The following is a 25,000-nucleotide window of genomic DNA, read 5'->3' as shown; positions in this document are numbered from 1 at the left end:
CCTACATGTAGTCATGTTCCAACACAAGCCTACATGTATCCATCATGTTCCAACAGAATAAGTACATGTTGCAACAATTCTGGGCACATGTTGGATACGTGTAAGTTCATGTAGGCTGCTTATAAAAAGGAAATTATTCTGATACATGTAAGTAAGGCGGGTGGTATGACGTTCGGTTGGTCGATCGGTTGGTTGATCAGATGGACGGTCGGAAGGTTTTAGGCACGATTCCCGCGCCATATCAGGGAGGCCTTTGCAGAGCATCCCAACGCGCACATCACGCTTCAGGGATAGTTTTTACCCCCAGGTAATAAGGCTACTAAATGATAGGACAACAAAGAGCAGGGCTAATGTCTGAGCTTTTGTCTGAGTTACTATTTTTACTGTTCTTAGATTTTTGTAAATGTAATTTAGAATTTGTTATTTATTGACTGGTGCTGAGAGAGTGCCAAGGCACATTGTATTTCATTGCTGTGGTACTAATATTCATGTGACAATAAACCTGAACTGAACTGAGGTGCGTTCAAATTCGCAAACATAGGCAAACGTTTGCGAACCTTTCAAAACAGTTTTCTGTTAGCCTCGAGATTTCGGCATAACGTTTGCGAACAATCGCAAACAGTCTGAGGAGGTAGTTCTCGGCAAACATACGGTGGAACTGGACGTGAGTTTGACGACGGCAACAAATTACCGTTACAATGGAATGTTACGTAACACCAAATCGTTCAAATTAAACTGTTCAAAGAAAACATGTTCACCACGAACGTTCGCCATTGTTTGCCCAACTTGAACGCACCTCTGATACTGCCCTCCAAGCGGCGGGCACACCTGAAGACATGTCTGCATCTGGAGAGAGTTGCTAGCGTGCCGCCATGCCCTGGGTATCAACACAACATGGGAGTGGGAGGTATGGAGAGGATGGAGAAAGAAGAGAGGACAATGAGAAGAGAGGAAGAGAGGAAAGGAGAGAGAGAGAGAAACTCAGACAGGAGAAATATTGGAAGGGGAAGAAGGAGAAAGAAAAATGAAGGAGAGAGAGAGTGAAAGGAAATGAGTGGGTGAGAGAGAGAGGGAGGGAGAAGGAGAGAGAGTGAATGATGGAGAATGAGTTAGAGGGAAAATATATAAACAGCAAGGGTGCTAGTCTATCAATCAGCTGTCAGACACGTCGGCGTGGAAACAGAGCGGCCGGTGACACGTTTGCCCGGCTTCCGCCGGCTGTCCATTAACTGCTCGTTAGAGCTGTGAGTGACACGCCCACACCCATCCGTCTCCCTCCAATCAGGCAGCTGATGACAGACACAAATCATCCATCCATCATTCGGCAGCCAGCCCACATAGACCGAGAAAAAAGACATGGAAACAGACACTCATTGAGCCTGATGTGTGGCTAGGTGTGTATCTGTATCTGAATCTGCTTATGCGTATATATGTGTGTGCGTGTGTGTGTGTGTGTGTGTGTGTGTGTGTGTGTGTGTGTGTGTGTGTGTGTGTGTGTGTGTGTGCGTGTGTGTGCGTGCGTGAAGAGGATTGTGAGTGGAATCGTCTCAACAGCTAATGCAGACAAACAGCCAACAAGCAGGAGAACATTCAAAAAGAAAACTCTGTAAAGCTCTGATATCCGGCGTCCTTCAGTCAGTGTGCTGAGAGATGGACAGACACCCCCCAACACACACACACACACACACACCCCCCCCTCCCCAACACACACACACACACACACAGACACAGACACACCACCCCCCAACACAGACACATACTGTACACTCCTCTCTGATTTGTGTCTTTGATTGACACACACACACACACTGCCCCCCTCCCCCAACACACACATACACACACACACAGACACAGACACACCACCCCCCAACACAGACACATACTGTACACTCCTCTCTGATTTGTGTCTTTGATTGACGTGGCTCATGATGCTTAAGTATGCCGGCTAGGTGGCTCCAGCACCACAGTGTGAAATGGTGTGAGGATCAAACTGAGCATGCTCAGTGCCCGTGCTTCATGTTATTAGCAGGTTCACAGGCCGGCTCTCCCTGCTCTAGGACCCGTACTTACAGACGAGGCCGCCTGACCTTTTCATGGCAGATTGACGGTGTTGTTTGAATAAGTGGCATTTCCCCCCCAAATGCGAAGATGAGCCAATCTCATTAAAGTATGCACACACAGACAAAAACACATACACACATCCTCCCACACACACACACACACACACACTTACAGGGTGGCCTGTGTGATTCTAGCTAACGGCACAGTAAAGAGACAGAGATATTACTATGCTGGTTATACATCCTGGGGGTTGAGCTAACAAATCTTCCTTCTTTCTCTCTCTCTCTTTCACTCTCTATCTCTCGCTCTCTCACTCTCAAACTCTCACTGTCAATCTGTGGCTCTCTGTCTCTCTTTCTGTCTCGTTCCCTAAATTCCAATGTTAAATGGAGGCCGCAACACTTAATTTCCATAAATTATCATGCTTCGCCAACGCAACACATAAAATGAAATTTATTATCATAATAAGGCACAAAAAAAGCAGCTCTTTGCATCAGCTGAGAATCATAACCCTGTAATTAACACGGAGAAAAGCAATTTATCCTCGCTTCACTAGGGCCTTCAAGCACCAGCTCACTTCTTCTGGCACCTTTTGGGGTTGTTTCAATTATCTCATTTCATCGTAGTGCCGCGACTCACGCACCGTCGGGTGCTCCGCGCGCTTCGGCGGCGAGATTATTTTTATCAGCGCCACGAGACACAATGGGGGCACAGAGACCTCTTTCAAGAAACGAAATCGCAGTCAAGAACACTAAGAGACAAAGAAGAAATGTCAGCCGTGTTCAACTCGCAGCCACGTGAGCAGAGCCGGTATGGCTGAGCTGAGCACCGGGGGCTGCAGTTTCAGTCACACGAATACGCATTCCAAGAGGAGAAGGTGAAACTGTCGCTGTGCGGCTCTGCAGAGGGGACTGGGCTGTGGTTGACCCCTGGGCATCACAGCCACTCCTGAAGTTGTGTGTGAGTGTGTGAGCAGGCACTCCACCATGACGCCCACTGCTTCTCACTGTTGATGTGTGCGAACTCTTACGGTGCCTTTTAACCACAACATCTTTTAGAACAAAATGCATTTTATTCCATCGTTATCATTTTCCGAGGGAGGCAAATAAACATTTTTCTATGGCTATGACAAACAGACACGAGGGTCATTATGTACACACACACACACGACTATACCCGCTGCTGTTTATGGCTTTATGAAACAGACACAAGGGTCATTAGGTACACACACACACACACACGACTATACCCGCTGCTGTGTATGGCTATGACAAACAGACACAAGGGTCATTAAGTACTGTACACACACACACGACTATACCCACTGCTGTTTATAGCTATAAGAACACCACTATACCCGCTGCTGTTTATAGCTATGACAAACAGACACGAGGGCCAGTAAACTGGGCCCCTTCATGGGTATGGCACAAGTGTGGGACAGGGGGAAAGGACACGAGGGAAGAACAGCAGGGAATGCAGTCTGATGACCAGGGCACCAGAGAGGAAGCAGCGTCAGAATCTACTGTACTCTGGAGGCCTGGAGCGCCTGTAGGTTCTAAGAACCTATATGACTGAGCTTTACTGTAAGGCATGAACCACCCGCATATTTACTGTAGACGTTGAGCTATCACATTGCCCTCCAAGGACCATTATGGTCTCACACTTTGAAGGGAAGTAGAACTGTCACACCTCCAAGCCAAGCCAAGTTGAAGGAGCAAGTGGTTGTGCAGCAGCATTACAAACACAATATCTAAACACTCGGTCAGTTCAAAATACAACACAAAGGGCTGACATTGACTTTGTTTCTACTGGCCGAACGATGGTTTGTATCCGTTGTAATAGGCATTTGAAATGAAAACCTGAAGGCACTGGCCCAAACTCTAGCTGAAGGCAGGTGGTAGGTACTGACTGACTTTTTAAACAACTGTTTCTTGGACATATCAGACAGACTTCTCTGTTGGGTCCCTCCTCCCTGTGATGTTGCTACAGACAGAGACTGCCTGAACCACACTGACAGATGAAAGAAAAGGTAAACAGTGACTTAATAAAAGATCTACAGAGATATACAGAGAAGAGTCATCTGAGACCTGTCCACGTTGAACAGACTGTTGCTTGGCCAGCCAGTTTGATCCCTGAACCTACTGTTGCAAGTCTGTGTTGCTTTATTTTTACTAAAAGTTTAAAACTAAAAAAGTGTTTTAGTACTTTTACTAAAAAAGTTACTAATGGATGCCTTTGCCCCATTAAAACATGCATTTGCACTACTTTAATAAGCCAGCCATCTATTGAACACCCTGGCAGCCCATCATAAAAAGCAACCTTTCTGTATGTAGCGGGATCCCAGAGGGAAGAAAAAGACCCTTAATGCTAGCACAGCAGTCTTTGGTTAAGTGGATAAGGCTGCACTGAGTCCTTAGGCTACACTGAGTAAATAATACCCTAGCAATCCATTGCAAAAATGCCACCTTTCTGGAAAGTGGAGAATGTAAGCTTGGACACCACTGAGTACTGGGCATGGCCAAACTAAATGGACCATTAGCACAGTAGGTGTTTGGCACGATGAAATGCACAAGAACTTTCGCAGCCTGAACACATGTATGTATGTACATTTACTTACTTATCGGGTCGCTCCCTATTACCACTAGCCCCGTGATTCTATCCTCTTCCGTGTATGTGTCATTTACTATTCATTTCTATACAAACCAAGACGCCGGATTCCTAAAGAAACGCAAGCACCCACACCATAAGTGTATCTAAATTACCATAAATTACCAGTACCAAAAATGACATTTTACCGAAGAGCTATAAACAGTTTTGTAAGGCTGCGTGTACAAATCCGCTTGGAGCTCCAGTGGAATTCTGAGGTAGCGACGAGAATTCTCAGTCTAACCGTTCATGTGCCGTTGAAAGGGTGGAAGTAGACGACCCACCAGGCCAGCACTAACTTCCGAGCGAGGTAAACAATTTCAGGCAGTAAAAGCCCCGGTAAGAACCAAACCAGATTTTGTTCAAATCTACACACCTATGGCTATTGAAAAATGTAAGGTTCATTTATCAAATGTTATTTTGAAGTATTAAAAAACATCATTGTTTTAGAATTTTCGAACAAAATGGGTGATAATTGGAGGTGTTACGATACCTGCTCAATTAGCTGACGCCTTTATCTAAAGCAACCTACATATTATTACATGGACCAGTCTCCCCAAGGGCAACTCGGGGTGAAGTGCCTTGCTCATTGGGCACAATGGTGGCACATGGAGTTGAACCCACAGCTTTTCTGGCTACTGCATGCTAGCCCAGCTCCTTAGCCACTACACTACTGCGTACTAGCCCAGTTCCTTAGCCACTACACTCAGCTCAAGTGGATGACCTTAATGGGATCAGAAGGAAGAAGTGATCTCTGAGAATCAGAAGGAAGTGATCTCAGTGGTCTGTGGAAAACCAAGAAGGAAGAAGTCTAAGTCGACATGGTGACTCACAAACTAAAGCATTGAAAGGAGTGAACCCAGAGACACTCATACTGTACGTCCTCCTGCTGCATTTTCTGTGTGAGTGCAACTGACTGTGCTACTCTTCCTGAACAGAGGAAGGGGGGGGGTATGAGCTGCCAATCCACTCACAAGGAGAGAAGAGTACGGTACAGAATTCCATATTAAAGCAGAGACAGAATATGCAGGAGGCACCAGATGAGCACTGGGCTTTCAGCACTGTTCCTGAATACAACGACAGAGAAAAAAAGAGAGAGAGAGAGAGAGAGAGAGAGAGAGAGAGAGAAAGAGAGATAGAGAGAGAGGAAGAGAGTGAGAGAAAGAAAGGGAATGGAAGAAAACCCTGACAGTTGGAAAAAAAGACATTTGTATTATACATTCCGCTGTCTTTGATACTTTCCATCTCAGGCTAAAGCACATTGAAAATGCTGGACCAGACATTGTGTGTGTGTGTGTGTGTGTGTGTGTGTGTGTGTGTGTGTGTGTGTTCACATTATTCATGACACTAAGAATTTCACACACAAGGACACGACCCTTCTGTTTGACAATACATGCACCGTAGAGCTTCCCCCTACACATGGGCAGACACGTCCTGCTTTCTGGGCCTCACTATGAGCAGAGCATACCGGGGTAGATGTATTAAATTTTTTGTGGTATGTACAGGCCGCACTTAGGTAAAACTGCAGACTGCCTGTCGCAGCAACAGAGAATAGCAATTTGCGCTTTTCGGTGTCATGCATATGCATTCATAGGAGGGTCAGGGGAAAGTGGAAGTTTTGTGTAAAAGATGGGAAGTAAAGGGTAAAACGTGCCTCGTTATGTATTTCCTCTGTATGTACAAAAACTGCCCGTGAAAGCGCACATCTGTTTTGCAGAGACATATTTCCGCCATTTAAAAGCAGGTGTAATCAACACATCAGTAAGAGGAACGTTCAAAGACAACAGAACCGGTATTCAGAGCAGTTTTGCTTCTTTGTTCTATTTCAGAAGCAACTGCAACTTTTGCCGGCCTTAATAATGTCTAACTTTTGCATCCACTTAAACTTTCCTACCTGCTAGATTTGGCTATTAAAGTCTATGTGCACAAGTAGTTTGAGCATTTTCTTAAGTGGAGTAGAATACTGCTCTGCATTATCTCTCTGCTTGTTGACATGTTTTTATCATATATTGTATTATTTCATGACCGCTAAACTTTAGGTTCCTTTTGATGTTGTCCTCATCAGTTGACTCCGTTCAACTGCGCTTGTGATTGCATCTTGCCGTTCAGTTGTGAGCAGTGCAAATAGAGGTAGGGGGCGGAGAAAGGCACTGATTAGTCGACGAGCTGCAGGTATAATAAATAGCACGCAAAATGAAGTTTGGCCATGGCGCTGATAACGCTGCGTCCGCAAAATGTATCTGCCCGAGAGAGAGAGAGAGAGAGAGAGAGAGAGAGAGAGAGAGAGAGAGAGAGAAACCATGATAGGATATGTAGCGGGACCCAACAGGGAGGAGAAAGAAACCTCGACTATCACAGCACTGTACCCCTCTCTTAGCACAACATGTCCCATTAGTTCATGCAGTAGGCTCTCTGACTATCTTTGGCGAAGTGGAGCAGGCAGCAGAGTCCTTACCTACTCTAGAGTAAGTCAAGCTTCCCCTAGGAAGGGGCTGAGACATATGACCTTATGAAAAGCACACACATCCTTTTGGGGCTTTGTCTTGAGTTTAACAGAAATCAAAAGCAAACCGGAGTCATCATGGATTTTTCTAGAAGTAGCTGTGCTGCTGCTGCTTTTGCACTTGAAGGTGTGTGCATGCAAAAAGCTATAGCCCAATGTGAGATCTATATCTGAGGTATGGGGTGAGTGTGGGGGGTATTGAAATTGATGTTTTTGTGATAAAGCATAAACTGAGCATAAACTTGCTTTGTTTGATAATAAAAACAGTGAATTAAAAAAAAAAAACAATAAACATACAATATACAGCATTGGCTTGTTTATGATGTGACAAATGCAACTGCTGTGGTGAACGGTAGAAGCAACGCACTCACCAAAATCAAAAATGCAGTGGTAAGAATGTGTAAATTTATGTACAGCAAAGGTCAGGCGCGCCTGCAGGTGTACGTCCGTACGCATTGTGCGTACCATCAGGCTACTCAACAACGAGATAAAATGTCCCTTGTGTGTATGTGTGTATTCACACCAAATTGGCCCACCATACCTTCCCAACTACAGTATCCCATTAGCTGCATCATATCAGTCTATTTACAATTTTCTATTACGTAAAGTTGGTGAACACGTTATCAAAATTAACATTTTGTTTGAGCAGGAGAGAGAATACGCACGCAGGCACGCAACCAGGCTACTTGTTGTTTTCTTTTACTCGGCTATCTATATATGGTTATCAGCACACAATGTTGAGCTAATTCACTAACTCAATACTCATCATATATCACAAGTTTAAACAACGAAAACAGAAATGATGGATGCAGCAAAGCTAGAGGAGTTATTCCAGATGGGCAAGAACAAGGTAGGCAATTGCTTGTCAGAACGTTAGACTGCATTACAGCTGTTTAAAGCCAGACGTCACGGTATGCTAGAACAAAACTAAAGGTAACGTTACCCTGTATCAAGTTGTCCAAATGAATAGGTCATTGTAGACGTTGTTGTTTTATTATTGCATGTGGAAGTTGCTATGCTATGTAGGCTACTTTTTTGCTGACCAATGCACGGACCTAAAACCGGGAAACGGACAAAATATTGTCCATGCTTGATTTTTTTTTTGTGGGGGTGGGTGGGGGTAATGGGTGTGCGTACCATAGCATTAATTCCTGCAGGCGACCCTGGCAAAGGTAGGCCTGCGTGCATTTTTCCTGACTGCTGAGGCGGTTTATTGTCAGTTTCTAAAGTTTAGGCGAAGTAGGAAGTAACGTTAGGAATCCTTGATCAAGGTGGTTGTTCAGACTGGACCAATCAAAAATGAATGCAAAGTATACGCCCACTACGATGCTAGTGTTGGAAACATTTCCCAATCGCGAGTCTCCAGACTTTATTCACAAAGTGAATGAGTCTTATTTCACCAGGCTAGGATATAGAAGCCACAGGCTGCAATCTGAGCATTGCATCAAGGGGAGTGGGACAAACAATACAGTCCTTATTGATAAAGTGCTTAGAACCCTGCACTTATCTCCAGAACATACTCAATGTATTTCAGAAAGCCCCTGCCACCGCAAGATATAAGAACAAGAACAAGCAGATATTCACTGCATCATGTGCAGTAGGGTATTTCTTTGTGCCAAATGCTACCTGCAAGAGAAATTAAGATGTTTTGTTACTCTCACATACTAGGCGGTGGAAATAAAGAGGCATACTGTAGCATCTCTGTGAGAGAAGGCGACAAAGAATGTGTGAGTCCAGGGCTTAGTGTCTGGGAGGTAGTTGGAGAGGGGTGTGTGTTAGTGTGTGTGTGCGTGCATGTATGTGGGTGTCTGTGTGTGTGTATGTGTGTGAGTTTGTTGTGAGAGGTGTTGAATGTGTGTAGCACATTTCTTATTTGGAAGGTAACAACATCTGAGGGATTAGTCTGAGAATGTTAAGTCTTATCACAACAGACAGGTTACAGCGCCAACAACGCTTATCCCTATATCACTTTCCAGCCTCTCTAACTTACGATGTCACTCTCTGAATTTCTCTCTCTCTCACTCCCTCTCTTTATCTCTCTCTCTCTCTCTCTCTCTCTCTCCCTCTCTCTGTCACACACACAGAGAGAGAGAAAGAGAGGGAGAGAAAGAGAGGGAGAGAGAGAGAGAGAGAGACATGGGCAAGCACAAACAAACAAACGAAGGCAATGCATATTTTATTTTTCACTTCTATGTTTTGTCTCATGTCTGTCTCTTATGGTCTGGCTCCGCTCTCTTCAGTGCTTTTAATCTGCCACACACTCAAAGCTGCTGGAAGGTGGGTGCTGAATTATGAAAAGAGCCTGCCGGTTTGGGTATCTTTTTTTCGCACAGGAGGGGTGAAAGAAAACAAGGTTCAAAGTTAAAAGTCTTTTAAAGCGGGGGCAAGGCGGGTTCCACACAGCTGTGCACGTGGATAGAGGGGATTCTAGAACCTTCTGTGATGTGTGTGTGTGTGTGTGTGTGTGGGGGTGTCCACCCCACCTCACTCCTTCAACCTACTCCTCCCACAGAGCCTTTAGATCCTTCTACGTGGATGGAGCTCCTTTTAAAGTAGGGAAAGTTCAAACAAGGACACACACGCACGCACACACGCACCCAGGCACGCACGAACACACGCATGCACACACACGCACACACACATTCATATATTGTATACATACACACACACGTGTGCAAACACACCTGCCACAGTGCCTGTTTCTCTTTCTCTACTGTGATAAAGCTGATAAAACTCTCTCTCTCATCCTGAAGTCTGGCCTCTTCCCGACACAAGATTTGCCCATTGTATCAGCAATTGGGGTTGGGCATTGTATCAGCACCAAGCACAAGGCTCTTATTAACAACCTTGGCTGCTTAAGGTCTCTAAGCATCTCACTGATTTCATTTTCTTTTCCACTACTGATGTATTTGCTTCAATCAAGCAGCAAAATACGGTTGGAATGAACTGCCAAGATGGCTTCAAACGCTACATGATGAGTTTTCTATTAAAACCCCATGGCCTTAAGGACTGCTTGTCTGTTGCTATGGTACATTTTTTTTTAAATCAGTTAACATTTTCAATACAGTGAGTGTATTTGTCCAAACAGCACCACACAATCAATTACTGACAAAAGCCCATAACTTACTTTACTATGACAGGGCAATGCTGCAACTGTATGGCAATAATTATACGTATGTGAAATAAATGACAGGGAAGAATATAGACAAGGCTGAAGGTGAACAAAGTTGGGCTGTTGTTGCAGATTCTGACAAAGGTGTTCAAGAGGAAGACATGACATTAACATTAGATGTGGATGGAGGGGCTGCCACCAAACAAATCGGTGTTGGTAGCCTCAAAACCTCCGGTCTGCCACTGATTAGTCTAAAATATCGATTTGTGTCCCTTATTCCCTTATACCCAGTAATGTAGATAGAAATAATACATCAATAATCTGCATTATTGTAAGTCCATCAAACAATTCTCTAATTATGTTTGTGGACAAAGTTTAAACACATACAGTATGCAGTTTCTAACTAAATCCTTCACATACTCATGAATGAGATCCCTGTGGGTGATATGTCTTCCTACTTTAACAACCTTTTTTCAGATTTCAGCATCTGATTCCATTGCCATTCAAAATGTTCCCCTTTCTCCTTTAGTTAGTCTGTCTTGCCGTATGGCTTTATATTCAGTAACAATTAACAGCAGCAACAACAACAACAACAACAACAACAAACAACAACAACAACAACAACAACAACAACAACAAAAACAACAGATGTTACAGAAATATACCATCATCATACTGTAGTTGTCCTCAAACGACTTTTGTTCCCAGATTTCAGTCTGATCGCATTGCCATTCAGAACATTTCCTTTTCTATTTGAGGTGTCCTGTCTAGCCGTACGGCTTCACACTCAGCCACAAACAGATGTCGTCACACCGCTATGAGCCCCCTTCAGCTGGGGAGCTCCAGCGCTCAGCATCATACACGTAGACACACAGCCTGACACCCCCATCCCAAACGTCTCCCCTTCCTCTCCCCATCCTGCCAGCGTGTATATTTATGATCTTCCTCTCCCTCCCCTAACATCGCCACGCTCTGATGCAACCTTTACCTGATTCTCTGCAAGCTTCACACAGCGACGCTCAGACGGGGTTTAGAGAGGGGAACTCCTCCTGGTATCACATCAGACAGAGAGAGAGAGAGAGAGAGAGAGAGAGGAGAGAGAGAGAGAGAGATAGAAAGAGAGAGAGATAGAAAGAGAGAGATAGAAAGAGAGAGAGAGAGTGGAATGAGAGAGATAGAAAGAGAGAGAGAGATAGAGATAGAAAAAAAGAAAGAAAGAAAGAGAGCAAGAGAGAGAGACAGAGAAAGAGAAAAAGAGAGAAAGAGAGAGAGAGAGAGATTCTCCCTGTTCTCCCACTCTTGACTGCTCACCTCCTGGCACATGTAACCAAGGAAGCAGACACTCATCGCACCTCCAGGATCTTGGAAGTGCCAGTGGATGATGAAATGACTAACGCCGGGTGAGGAGACAATGATAAGAGGGTGTTTTTCTCCACTCAGAGAAGTGAATGCAAAACGAGTACCAGAACCCTGACTCTGAAAGGTTTATATTATGTGATACATGTAAACACTGCACCGTTCACACACTTTACTATGAATTATTCTGACAAGGACAAAGTAATCACTTGCTGAAGACTCGACATCAAAGTTAAAAACAAAACCTCAGCAGTCGTAGATAAAGCGTTTGTGATGTGTACAGGCCTCGCTAGCTCACTCAGGCTCCACACTCTCCTCGCACATGTACACACACACACACAAGGGTACTGGATACATTTGAAGTTCTTACGGGACATTTTAATGGGCTTTACAGGATGGGAGAGTTGAGAGTGACAGGAAGGAAGTGAGTGAGTGGGAGAGAGGACAGAGAGATGGGGAGGTGGGATCGGAAAATTGAGCCTTGGCTTGGAATTAAACTCCGGTCCCTGTGGGAACTTGGACCTGAATGTGAAATGAATCCTAACGCTTGCACCACAGCCCCTGCAACCCCCAACTCCTTTAAAGGCATACTATGCAAGTCTTTTAACTTAAAGCAGCACTAAAGAAGATTTGCTGTCGGGGTTCCCCTACAGTTGAGAAGCATTTAATAAACTAAATATGCATATTTTGCAACAAAGTATGAACATAACATAAAGAGTGAATGCACCGCAGTGCCGGCGCTCCGCACATGCACATCACACACTGCGCGTAGGCCACCAAGTGCCTGGGAGGCCCCAAAAAATCTGGGTTGTGAAAAATCACCACAATAGGCTACTAGTATAAAAAACAAATAAAATATGTCTAAAGCATGTTAATATGCAAAAGCAATATAAAAGTAATATAGGCCTAGACCAAATTAGTCGAGAAAAAGGTGAATCTCCTGTGCGGACCTCTCTCCAGTCTCCCTCTGGTGCCCCCCTCCCCCACCTCCCAGTGGTCTGTTCGATTATGCCTCAATCCAAAATTTGGCAGACACCTTAGCCATGGCCTCGAAAAGGCACTAAGAGTCGGGGGCGGAAAAAAGGAAAAAGAAGAGACAGCGGGATGATGCTCGCGCGTCACTTGCAGTTAAGACAATGTTTTAAATAAAAATTAAAACAATTTTGTTTTAAATAAAAATTAAAAATAAACTTTGAGTTTTTCCTACTAGCCATGATCATGTTCAAGTGTTGCATGTCTGATTGATGCTGGCTAGCTTTATTTTAACGTTGTGGATATGGATATGGATTATGGGTTATTGAATTCAATTCAACACTGCTGCTTTCTGTTAACGTTAGCAATCGGTGCATAAGACTAGCAATCCTTCCTCAGGTTGCTATAGCTAGCAATGCTATTTCTGATTATGCTTAAACTGGGCTTGCTATTTCTTTTAGCCATCAGAGATATAGTCAGATAACGTTAGCCTATTAGCCTAGTTTGCGTTGCATTTCAGGATGCTTTTTTGGCATTTGTTATCAATTATGATCAAAAGATCTAATTGTGTAGTGAAAAAGTAACGCTACAACTGACACTTTCACAACGTAATGAAATGATGAATGGGAAACGGCACTTGGTAAGGTGAACTTTGGAAAAACCCTGCAACTGAACGTGATATGATTTTGCCCAAATTAGACAGCTTTAGATAAGTTTAGTTGTTGTTCTATGCGGTCATTTTCAAGAGGTTAATAGGCCAAGGGCCGACATCTGTTGGTGAAACTGCAATTAAAGAGAAAAAAAACTAACTAAGAAATTATGAATGGTTGTTATTTCTTTGGTGGTGGTGGTTGGTGTGTTGGTTGGGGGGGCACCACCAAGCATTTGTGCTTAGGGCACCCAAATGGCTAGCGCCGGCCCTGATGCACCGACAGCAGTCTCTAGAGAAAGATCTCAGATTTTAGGTGGTGATGGGGGTTGTAGTAATTCCCGAGGTCAGTAATTCCCGATAGAGGGAAATGGCAGACAATGGCAGAGGTGTCGTTCATCATGTTATAAGGTTATGTGCTATCAAAATGATTTTGGAATGATTTTTTTTACCTTAAAATGAAAAGGTAAAAAAAACTCTTAAGGGTGCCCTTAATATTACAGCTTCAACGTCATTTTGATTGCAAACAAACTTGTAATAGATAAAATTGTGCACCTAGCATAGCTGGTAGCACCCCACAGGCAGAGAACCAGCCTTGCAATTTGGCTGTCCGTGCCCAGGTGACATATCACGAGAATCGTGAAACATTACCTGGCCAGTAGATATGCCTCTTTGGAGATTGTCTGTTACTAATCCTTCGGCTCAAAAAATCAAATGCACATGTACCGGTGGGGGGAAGAGCTCAAGAGCCCTGAGAAGTATTTACAACAGCAAGGTACAATTTAAATATACTTTTAAATATATAGAGTCATACTAGACTCTGACGAAGACGTGGCAGAACGTCGAAACGTTAGTCTCTTATGTTGGCACATTAAAATAAACATCTGAAGTTTAACCATCTGTGTTGCTCCGGTAAAACTCCTCTCTCTCTCGCCATACTGATGGTGAAGAGGAGGCAACAGCTAAACAGATGGAATTAGGCGGGGTGTTTAGAAGTGTCAGTGCGGAAAGTGATCATGGCAGTGAGGCGGTGAGTTGTCTGATGATTGTGTGATATCTGTGTTCGTGACAGCGCTAAATAACCGCTGTACAGAGCTGTCTGACAGTTAGCGTGACTCACGTCAAAAGCAGGGGAGTCAGATGGGATCTGGGAGTCTGATGGGATTCATGCTACAGGTGAACAGGTGCTGAACGCCTGAACCATTAAGTATGTGAGGGAGCACGAGACTGAGAAAGGAGATGAAATGAATGAGTCTGAAAGAGTAAAAAATTGAGAGAGAGAGAGAGAGAGAGAGAGAGAGAGAGAGAGCTGTAAGGACTCTTAAGACTACTGAGGGAGCAAGTGGAGACATCGGTAAAAGTCTGCCATCTTCTCTGCTGTGTTCCTCCTCATTAAGACATAAGGGACAGCTTCCAAACCACTTGAAAAGGACTCAAAGCTTAAAAAGAAGTCAAAAAGCGAGAATTGTTCAACGGCATCATTTGCGCCATCATTCCATCATGTCAGCAGAAAGCATGATGAGTCAAGCACGAAGCACGATGAGGGGAAGAGAGTGGATAAAAAATAAGTTCTTTGTAAGCCATCTGGCTGTCTGTATTTGAAGCGCTGCATTATCCAGTTAATTTAGCATTGGTAATACAGCCAAAAGAGCAGTAAATGCCTGAAATTCCTGTTTTGATGAGTGTGTCCGGATGAGTAGTGAAAGGCTACATGAACATTTCTGCTCTACTTGGTTTGATTCTGGAGAATTGTCCCATATGTAGTGCTAATTGATGCATGCGCACGGACACACACACACACACACACACACACACACACATTTCTTAGCCTTATCTGTTTTTGCGCCCACTTTCTGGCATTTTTCTCTGACTTGTCCTTTCTTTCTCTCTCTTTCTCCCTCTCACTTTCATCCTCTCTATCTCTCCCTCTTTCTTCCTCTCTCTCTTTCCTCTTCTCTCTCTCTCTCTCTCTTTCTTTCTTCCTCTCTCTCTTCTCGTCTTGTGCTCACAAGGCCTTGGTAGAGGCCGTGGCACTTCAAAGACTTCTTCTGACTGGCTGCAGAAGATGTAAATGAGTTATTCACTCGGCCTCTTTCATTCAAGAAGCAATGATCACTCAGGCTGTTTACAAAAAAAAACATAAACACACACACACACACACACACACACACACACACACACACATCAGATAAGCAACCTCCTAAATAGCCATTGATGAAAGGGAGGTTATGAGCCATTGATAAAAGGGTGGAATCCCCAGGTTATTAAAGAGGAAGAGGAGGTATTCTGACAGTTTTGAGACAGAGACAGACCCTCTTTAATAATAATCAATGGGTAGCCTACACAGTACTAATCACATCCACTCTGTGTTGCATATCAGTCAGAGAGAGAGAGAGAGAGAGAGAGAGAAGCATCCGTCCAACACCAACCACAACAAAAAAATAAACAAAACAAAGTTAGTGAGTAAGTTATTTAGCGCAGAGCGGAAGCTAAAAGGTGCCAGAGAAGATGCTGCATTATAACCTGTTATTACAAGGCTCTTCATAATGCTGCAGAATGCTCCATTCACTTGAATGGGCCTTCCCAACGTTCAGTGGTCTGCTAATTCTCAATAACAGACCGTTGCTAAGTATAACAGACCGCTGTCAAGGAAAATGGGCTTTGTGCTTCTATTTCACGTCTTTCATTATCACTACGCAAGGACTGGAACTTCATTCAAAGGTGAAAGCAGACGGTTGATCAGCTGTGTTCTAAAGAATGTTTGATTCAAGTTAAGCGTGTGCTGTTGTCGAACTATTTGTTTCTCACCAAAAGCCACGATGAAACGGTAATAAAAAGGCTATACTCTAGGCTATGTAGGCTAAAGAGTCACATCGTGGGGAGTTTATTGTTTTGTTTTGGCAAGTAGCCGTGTAATAAGCGGGATAATGTCCGCTGCACGTCGGGGTCCGGTTCGCCCTGTCGGGACTTATTTTCCCAATTATCATCTAATGTTGTGATAGACCTTTGTATCAACTAAGTTCTACTGGATATTATCAGTTTTGAACTTCTATTTACTATTTATGGCCGTCAGGCCTTACTGACCTGAGCTCATGCAAGTCAGACAGGGGAAAATTATATTGGGGAAAGGTTCCAGTCGGGGAGGGGGAGTGAGAGTGTGTTTGTGTGTGTGTGTGTGTGAATGTACAGAAGCACAGATACAGTCCATCTAATCAATAGGTATGTACTGTACCTGGACTCAATTTTATACAATGACCATTTTCTCACTCATTCTTTCTAATGGCCGGTCATTTTTGATCGGGAATACACTACAATGGGTCTTCTAAAGCTAAATAAAACACCCAAATTGTTATCTGCTCTGCTCTGTGTTATGCTTGTAAACATGTTAGTTGTGCCTGGCCACTTGGAGTGAACGTTTAAAAACTAAAAAACTTCAGATGGAGGGTTTTGCTGCTCATACTGTAGCAGATCACAAGGATGCTGGCGTTGAAAAAAAATATCAAATTGCAGAAAATAATCAGGTACCTCTAATGGAGAGCAAGGAGTACATAAAATATCTCGCTGAAGTGGCTCTGTATAGTGCAACTCAATACATCAATACATCTGTGAAGCTGAAAAGGAAACGTGTTGGGTATATTGGAGTTGATAGCTCAATGAGAAAAGTAATATACAAAAGCCCTGAGATACTGAAAATTTGTCATGGTTTTAGCATACTAGTGCATTGTAAAGGAATTATTATTATCATTGTATAAAACACCTGTGTAAACAGATATATAATTCATCTCTGTGATCAAAAATATTATGCTGAGTTTCAAGGACACAGAGTTCGAGTTGGGACACAGGAAAAAGGCCCCACATCTGAGTGTGTCTGTGCGTGGGTTTTGAGGAAAGTCACGCTGAAGGAGACAGATGTCTGGCATCCTGTTTCTTTGTGTATCTGTACAATAAAAGACACTGCTTTTGGGCTGCAGGGTGGGAGACTGATGGTGAGGGGTTTCATACCTTTCACTAGCACTCTCTCCTCGTGGCGCCGAGAGTCTGTGAGCAAACCAATACTACGTGTTGTGGTTCTTGTGTCTATATGTTGAGGTACATTCCTTGACATGCATGAGAAAAAAGACCTTCAAAAGATGGACCAAAATCTTTTATCTAGTGCTTGTGGGCACAACCAAATAAATACCAAAAGCTGAATGTGTCTTTTCCTTATGTCGTCATGACTGGATTGGTGATGCACATCAAATGGTCACCAGTGCAATGACACATATTTAGGAGCACCCAGAGAGTTGACACATGGTGGGCTTCCAGATATTTTGGTAATCTGTGGGATAGCTTGCCAGCTGTATCAAAGAAGAAATGTTTGTGAGCCCCCATGTTCATGCCCCCAGAGTGTAGCGCTATAGCTGCCTGGCCACTTTAGCTGTTGGCTGCAGCAACTCGAGCTAGGTAAAACCGATTGTTTGTTTTCGTATCGACAGTACTTGGTGACCTCGAGAAATGGAGATCTATGTGAAAAATCGACGGATTTCTCCTTTAAGAGTGCCTGAGGAAGTGGCTGATGAGCCCAGTGGGGAAAGATCTGTCGATGCCAAGGGCCTTTAAATTTGGCTCAAAGTGATGTGCAATTCATTGCATTGCATTGCAAGTCACTTTTGGGAGATGCAACAATTTTATCAAACATGCTCCAATCTACTTTACTTGATTTGGCCAAAGCAGTAGACCTTGTGGAGGCAATAATTAGTACTTTTGAAAATTACAAGAGTGAGCAGGTGTTTGATGATTTGTGAAAGACTGGTTTGGATGCTGCTGAGCAATGTAATATCTCTATGCAAAAATTGCTCCAAAACGAAAGAGAAAACTAGCTCTAAGCTTGAGGCACACCATGTTGTGTCAATAATAACAGAGGGTAGCCAAGCGACAGACAACAGCAAAGATTGTTTCAGAGCAGGAATGTTCTACCAGGTTTTGGACAGGATGCTCAATAAAACAAATCTGTGACATCATGCAGGGAACACAAGCCTTTCATCCAAACAATAACACTTTCTGGGACAAACAAAGCATTTGCCAAACTATATGAGTGTGATATTGAAGACCTGGTGCACACGCTCTACCAAGTCAAAATGATTTTGGATCGGAAGGTAAAGCACGGGATGCAGAGGCACTCTCTCAGAGCTGGCAGCTTTTATTAAGCCATGCCAGGAGGCCTTTCATTTCTCCTTCAGACTCTGTAAAATTGTACTGTTAAACAATACCTATCAGCACAACTGAATGCAAACACAGTTTTTAAACAAGCTTGTAAAAACACATCTCAGAACTACTGTGGCAGAGGATAGACAGTGATCTTGGAGTTTTGAGCACAGAATGCAGAAGGGCAAAGTCAAAAGAGGAGACCCAAGGTCTAACAAGAACCAGGGAGCAGGACCGGAGCACACAATGCTTTAAGTAAGGGATGATGTATAGAACGCCGGTCATTATGGGGAAAATAAGTCCGACAGGGTGAGACGGACCCGGCCTGGGTGAAGAGAAGGGAATTTATTTTCCCATAATGACCGGGCGTTCTATACATTATCCTGCTTATTATCCTCGACTACTTCGAAAACGAAAAATAAACTCCATGATATGTCTCTTTACACTTATTTGTTACCGTTTAATTCGTGGCTTTTGCTGAGAAACAAATAGTTTGCAACACTACGCTGAACTTGAATCAAACATTCTTTAGAACACAGCTGATCAACCGTCTGCTTTCACTTTTGAATGAAATTCCAAAGCGCAAAACTCCGTTGCCATTGACAGCGGTCATTCTTGTTTTCAGAGGTCCTTTCCCAAGAAATAATGACCGCTAGAACTTTCGGAAATCCCATTCAAGTCAATGGAGCATTCTACTTGCATTGTGAAGAGCCGTATAATAAGTGATTTGTATTAGCCTAGTGCAAACTGACTAACGTTTGATGCCCATGCGTCTTCTTCAGAGTCAAAAAGACGCATGGGCATCGAAACGTTAGTCGGTTTGCACTAGGATAATAAAAATCACTTAAAGCGTTGTGTGCTCCGGTCCTGCTCCTTGGTTCTTGTTAGACCTTGGGTCTCCTCTTTTGACTTTTTTTCACTTTTGAAATCAGTGACCAGTGGAGAGCCAATGGCTCTTTGTAATAATATGCATAATTTTATTACACAGTAATTTAACTAACTCTGCAACCAAACAGTCACTTCGGGTGGACAGCTCCAACACCCAACCCAGAGATTTGGCTTGAAATGGAGCAGAAAGCTCTTTACTGCTCATGAGCTAACAATAACGATAGTCTGGCTAATCATCTTAATCTAGTCGTTTCATTTCACAGGTCATTGATGGCCCCAGGCAGCACCATTAGAGTCTGGCTTGCTCTCTTCCCCCCTACACCTCGTTATTGCTCGAGGTGCAACTCAAATCAGGCATTTACACCATTAACCCAAATCACTTAAGTGCCACAAAGCAAGACTGATGGATGCTGTAAAGGCCCTCAGAGTCTCTGGGAAAAGCTACAAAACCTGTCTGGAGTGGCAGAGGTAGAGAGAGCTAAGAAGAGAAACAGTAACATCGTTGGCACGGCAGGGCGGGAAGAAATGAAAAGAAAGGGAATAAAAAAAGCTAGTGAAAAACAGGATATTGGATGCGTGGCAAACGCTTACAAGTCTACAGAGAATCCGTGTGATTGTCATTCACATTAGAACTAACAGCCCTTACAGGGAGCAATTTGAGAGTTACACAGTAAGCCGCGAGCTCTGGGGGAATTGTTTGAGTGTGGCACGCAGTAAACGCCAGAGACCTCCTAGGCACAAATGTAATGACTTTGCAGTAAAGAGGCAGTAAAGACAATGTTATTCCCTGTGCTGCTTTGCTGCTTGATCTACCTTATAAATACACTGTCAGAGTGATGGGCAATGAATACAGTCTGTGTGGGCAGATGGCTGATACACGAGGTTTGGGAAAATGGATAAACTCACTCAAAAACCTATTAACCCAGCCAAAACGATGGACTATTATGTGCCTGGCAACAAACGATCAAAAGGAATTTAATAGATATTCAACAAACATAACTGTCTCCTCAGATGAACTGTGTATTATGAATTCAGTGTTACTTAACTCTCTTCACATCCCCATCAATAATCCTACACTGTAAAACGACAGGCACTATATGAGGGATGACTTCACAGGACAGAAAATTCTAGGTGATAAGATGGTATCACACATATCCATGGACAACAGTTTTAGTACCTTAGCAACTTCAATTTGCCATCAAGCCTTGTCGCAGAGCACAGAAATCTCTGAGCAATCAACAAATGGCATTCAACCAAACTACAGAACCCTCGAGGATGCCATTGCCCTTGTCTGGCGAAACCTTTGTGTGCAAAATAAGACTGACAGGAAAATTAAAATTCAAACGTTTTGCTAGTAGCATAAAAAGACTTTACATACAGTATGTACAGCCCTGCAGTTCTCATTGTTCTTACCAGTATATCACTAAACAAGACCTACAAAAGCTTCAAAGACCTGACGAGAGCTACCATGAACACTCACTGGAGGAGCACATTTCAGGGAGTGTTTCCCTTGCACTGATCAGACTCTTGAGCGCACAATAATGCAACAAGGGACAACTCCAGAGATCTTAATCCACTACAAGTTAAAAGGCTTGTGGACAATTACACATTCCTGTAATCTGTACCAATGTAGCACAACAAAACACCTTACAGAGATGAAATGAACCCCACAAGGAGGCAAATAAAGAGTCTTTAATTATGATTATTAGTAGATACTAGTTGATGGAACATACCGTATATTATTAAGCTTATCTTCACTGCACAAGAAAAAGCACCCAGGGAAAAAAAAATAATCACACCTTTGGTCTGTGATATGTTCTCTCCTTGTTTATACTGCCTTATTTTCTTTCAAATAAATGTGAAGGTAGCTATTATTACTTAGTAGTTATTATCACAAAGACCATGAAACTGGTCCACCTTGTTGATCCTCAAGGTACTATTAAAAAAAGCCATATTACTCCAACTCCAACTATTGCACAGTTAGAAATGGCTTGTTCAGTGCTACTTATAAAGCACTTCTAATACAAGCAAAACAAATACATAGAAAGGGTGATTTTGCTAAAGCATGGGAGAGTGTGAGGCCTGAGGTGATGTATAAGTGTACCTGTGTGAGTGTGAGTGTGTGTGTGTGTGTGTGTGTGTGTGTGTGTGTGTGTGTGTGTGTGTGTGTGTGTGTGTGTCAACCTAAAAGTGGAGGTACTCCCTGTCAAGGAAACAGGACACTTTGCTGCTCTTGTGTTGTGTAGTGTATCTAATATGTAGTGTGTGAGTGTGTGAGTGTGTTAGTGTGTTAGTGTGTGTGTGTGTGTGTGTGTGTGTGTGTGTATGCATGTGTGCGTGGGTGTGTGTGTGTGCATGCGTGTGTGTGTGTGTGTGTGTGTGTGTGTGTGTGTGTGTGACTCTCTGACCTGACGTTCTGATTCTGGAGGTTGTCTGGGTCGGTGGCATTGAGCAGGGCCACGAAACTGCCCACGGAAATGTTCTCCTCCTTGGTGACCACCATGGGGTCAGGGTAGAAGATGGGCCCCTCGTTCACGTCCTGGACAGTGACGGTGACAGTAGCGGTAGAGCTGGGGCCATAGCCCACATCCGGGACAAGCTGCTCCTCGTTCTCCACCTTTATGAGCAGAGTGTGGTAGGCTGTGCGCTCATAGTCCAGAGGCTACAGAGAGAGAGGGAGAGAGAGAGAGAGAGAGAAGAGAGAGAGAGAAAGAGGGAGGGAGAGAGAGAGAGAGAGTTTGTTTTGAATTTAATTGTCTATTCACATTGCTTTCATTTTTATTTTTCTTCAATATGTTCACTCTATTACACTGGTGTTCTTAACAATAGCTTTGGCAATACTGTAAACTAAATCAACATGAGGTGAATTTAATGTAGCTTTTTGTGTCTGTTCTCGGTTATCTTTGCTTATTTTATGTAATTCTATACATAGACATTTAGATTTGTTGTTCCATGTTTGAATGTGAATTCTGACAGAGAAAGAGAGAGAGAGATAGATAGAGAGAGAGAGATAGAGAGAGATAGAAAGCGTGTGCGGAACTAAAAACTCAAAGGTTGTTGTTGTCAAATTTGTCATTAATTTTGTTCGCTCATATTGCTTTTGTTTCTTTTTTTTGTCAATGTCACAAACCGTTTATATTTTACAAAGGTGCATGAATGCGAAAAAGGGACTTTGTTAATAGATTTAAAGATAAATTATTGTTTTGTTACCACAAGTGAATTTAAAACCAATTAAATAAAGGAGACAAGACTGCAAAACAACAGCATGGTTTCATGTTAGGACAGTTAGGGACCACTGATAAAATTGAATAGCCTGACGAGCCAGACCCACATCAAGATGTAGGGTCTGGGAACTTACCATTGGCACTGCTCAATCCGAGGGGCAGGATAAATGGTTGTCTTTCAAATTTCCTCTGCACGCAATATGATAGCGCTCCAACTCATGAGTCCCATGCATTTTCCCACCAGCGGAGCTAGTTGACTGGTTGATCAAACTTTTGCCAATTTAAAAAAAGCTTAACTCGAGTTGCGATTCAAAGACCGCTGTTCGCCAGCAGCAGCATCCATCTTTTTTGTTTTCAAGTAGCAGGAAATTCACACGCAGAACTGTGGCCGACTCTATACACGATGTGATTGGCCTGATAGAAGTTTAATTTTTCCAACTTGCAAGCCAACGGAGAGTCGCTAGACTAAAAATTTAAGGTATATGCTAGGAACTTTGGGCATCCCTGACGTCTATGTTAAGCACTAATATAACATTTAGGGGACTGGAGGTCTTTGGGTATCTCTGTGTCAGGGGATTTCAGATTATTTGGGTGTCCCTGAAATACACGTCAGGCCTTAACATGACAGATACAAGTATGTTAAACATTAAACTGACACTGGGGGCAGTAGTGGTGCCAACCAGTCCTCTGACCACAGCAAACAATAGACAATCAACTGCTTACCGCTGGTCAGTTTGATCCCTGCCTTACAGGGAAGATACACCAGGCGCATAACTGAAGCGTTCTGTTCGCGACATGTAAAATCCATTTAAGAAGAATAGTATATTTTTTTCAAACATACGCGCCGCCGCTATCACGTCTGGTGTAGTTACTTCCATTGATTATAGTGGAAGCTAATTGTTGCAGCAAATGCAACGCGAACGGAATGCATCAGTTACATGCCTGGTGTAGCTTAGCCCTTAGTCTTAGTTGAAAGTCTTTGGGTAACACTGTGTTAGGGGGCTGAAGGTGTCTGGGTGTCCTTGTGACAGGGAGTTTGAATGTGTTTTGGTGTTCTTGTGTAAAGGGGTCTCTGAGGTATGTTAGGGCCTAAAATTACAGTTAATGGACTGGATGTTAGGGTGTCCCTATGTAAGGTGACTGATGGTGTATGTGTGTCCTTGTATTAGGGAACTGATAGAGTACAGGTGTCCCTGTGAGCGGTACCTTGATGACAGACAGCATGCCCTCGTTGTTGTCGGGGTTGGTGGTGATCTCGAAGCTCTGGTTGGGGTCTCCGTTGATGATGGAGTAGACTGCCCGCCAGGCACCTGTAGCTGGGTCATCACGGTCATCCACGGTCAGGTTAACTACCACGCCAGTCGAGCCTTCATCTACTATGGCCTGGAACTGCAGAACACACACACACACACACACACGCACACACACACGAGAGAGAGAAAGATGATTATAGAGGTGATTATCTCTTATCTCTCTCATGGTTAAGAGACAAGGGGGTAATGATAGTATTTATATGTGTGTGTTTGCATGTGTCTATGTGTGAATATACTGTGTGTAAGTCTCTCGCTGTGTGTGCGTGTATTTTGTATCTTGGTGTTTAATTTGGGAATCTAATAAGCAAGTTCGGCTTAGGTACTGTCCGTGGTGCTGAAGTGGCTGTGGAGATAGTGTATGAAATGCCCATGGACATCAGCACAATGGGCCGCTACAAGCCACTGATGCATGAAGAAGAGGAGGATGAGGAGGAGTTTGTCTAGGTGCTGATCAAGATGAGGGAGGTTAAAATCTTTGGTTTCAATCATCTCCAAGGGCTCCTCCCAATTGTTGTCCTTGTGAACATGACACAACTGCAATCTGATATGCTGTGATGAGGTAACAGCAGGACCAATCCAGAGTTCATTAACTGACACAGCCACTCTCATCAAGGAAAGCACAGACACCTGCATACTAGCTGGATGGAACTAAGCACACCTAATCAACATCAGACTTTATCACAGTGGGGAATCCCAAAGTGGAACAGTCATCCTCTTTGTGTGGACAACAAAGTCCTTGTTGTTCGTCTCTTAAAGCAACACCAAAGAGTTTTTTGTACCTTAAAATAATGTTTCCAAAATCGTTTCAGTGGTTCATCAACTCGTAACAGGGTGAACGGCACTTTCTGCATTCACTTCAAGGCCCTCTATCAGCTATAACCCAAGACTATGTAAGTTTGCCAGATCGGGATGGCGGATCTGTAGTTCGATGGAATGAGACATGAGAAACTACAAATTTGACTTGCATCTGATGTCGCAATACATCGTACTTTCATAAAATCATGCAACATATTCTACCTTGTCTGTGGACATTATTATTTGCAAAGCCGGTGCTGGATAAACAAATAGTGCGTGCGACAGAGGAAAAGTTCT

General features: G+C 43.4%; 1 protein-coding gene across 1 annotated transcript in view; it reads right to left on the bottom strand.

Annotated features, from left to right (window-relative positions):
- Nucleotides 1-25,000, bottom strand: part of cdh13 (cadherin 13, H-cadherin (heart)) — a 431,894-nt gene that overhangs the window by 56,686 nt on the left and 350,208 nt on the right. Inside the window, exons 10-11 of the mRNA XM_048257795.1 lie at nucleotides 23,802-23,984; nucleotides 21,780-22,033 (exon numbers count right to left, since the gene is read on the bottom strand). Coding sequence (XP_048113752.1) covers nucleotides 21,780-22,033; nucleotides 23,802-23,984 — 437 coding nt within the window. The remainder of the gene's footprint in view (nucleotides 1-21,779; nucleotides 22,034-23,801; nucleotides 23,985-25,000) is intronic.

Source organism: Alosa alosa, chromosome 11, assembly GCF_017589495.1.
Source record: "Alosa alosa isolate M-15738 ecotype Scorff River chromosome 11, AALO_Geno_1.1, whole genome shotgun sequence".
NCBI classification, from domain to species: domain Eukaryota; kingdom Metazoa; phylum Chordata; class Actinopteri; order Clupeiformes; family Clupeidae; genus Alosa; species Alosa alosa.
Note: the sequence above shows the minus strand (reverse complement) of the source record. Positions and strands in the feature narration are given on the sequence as shown.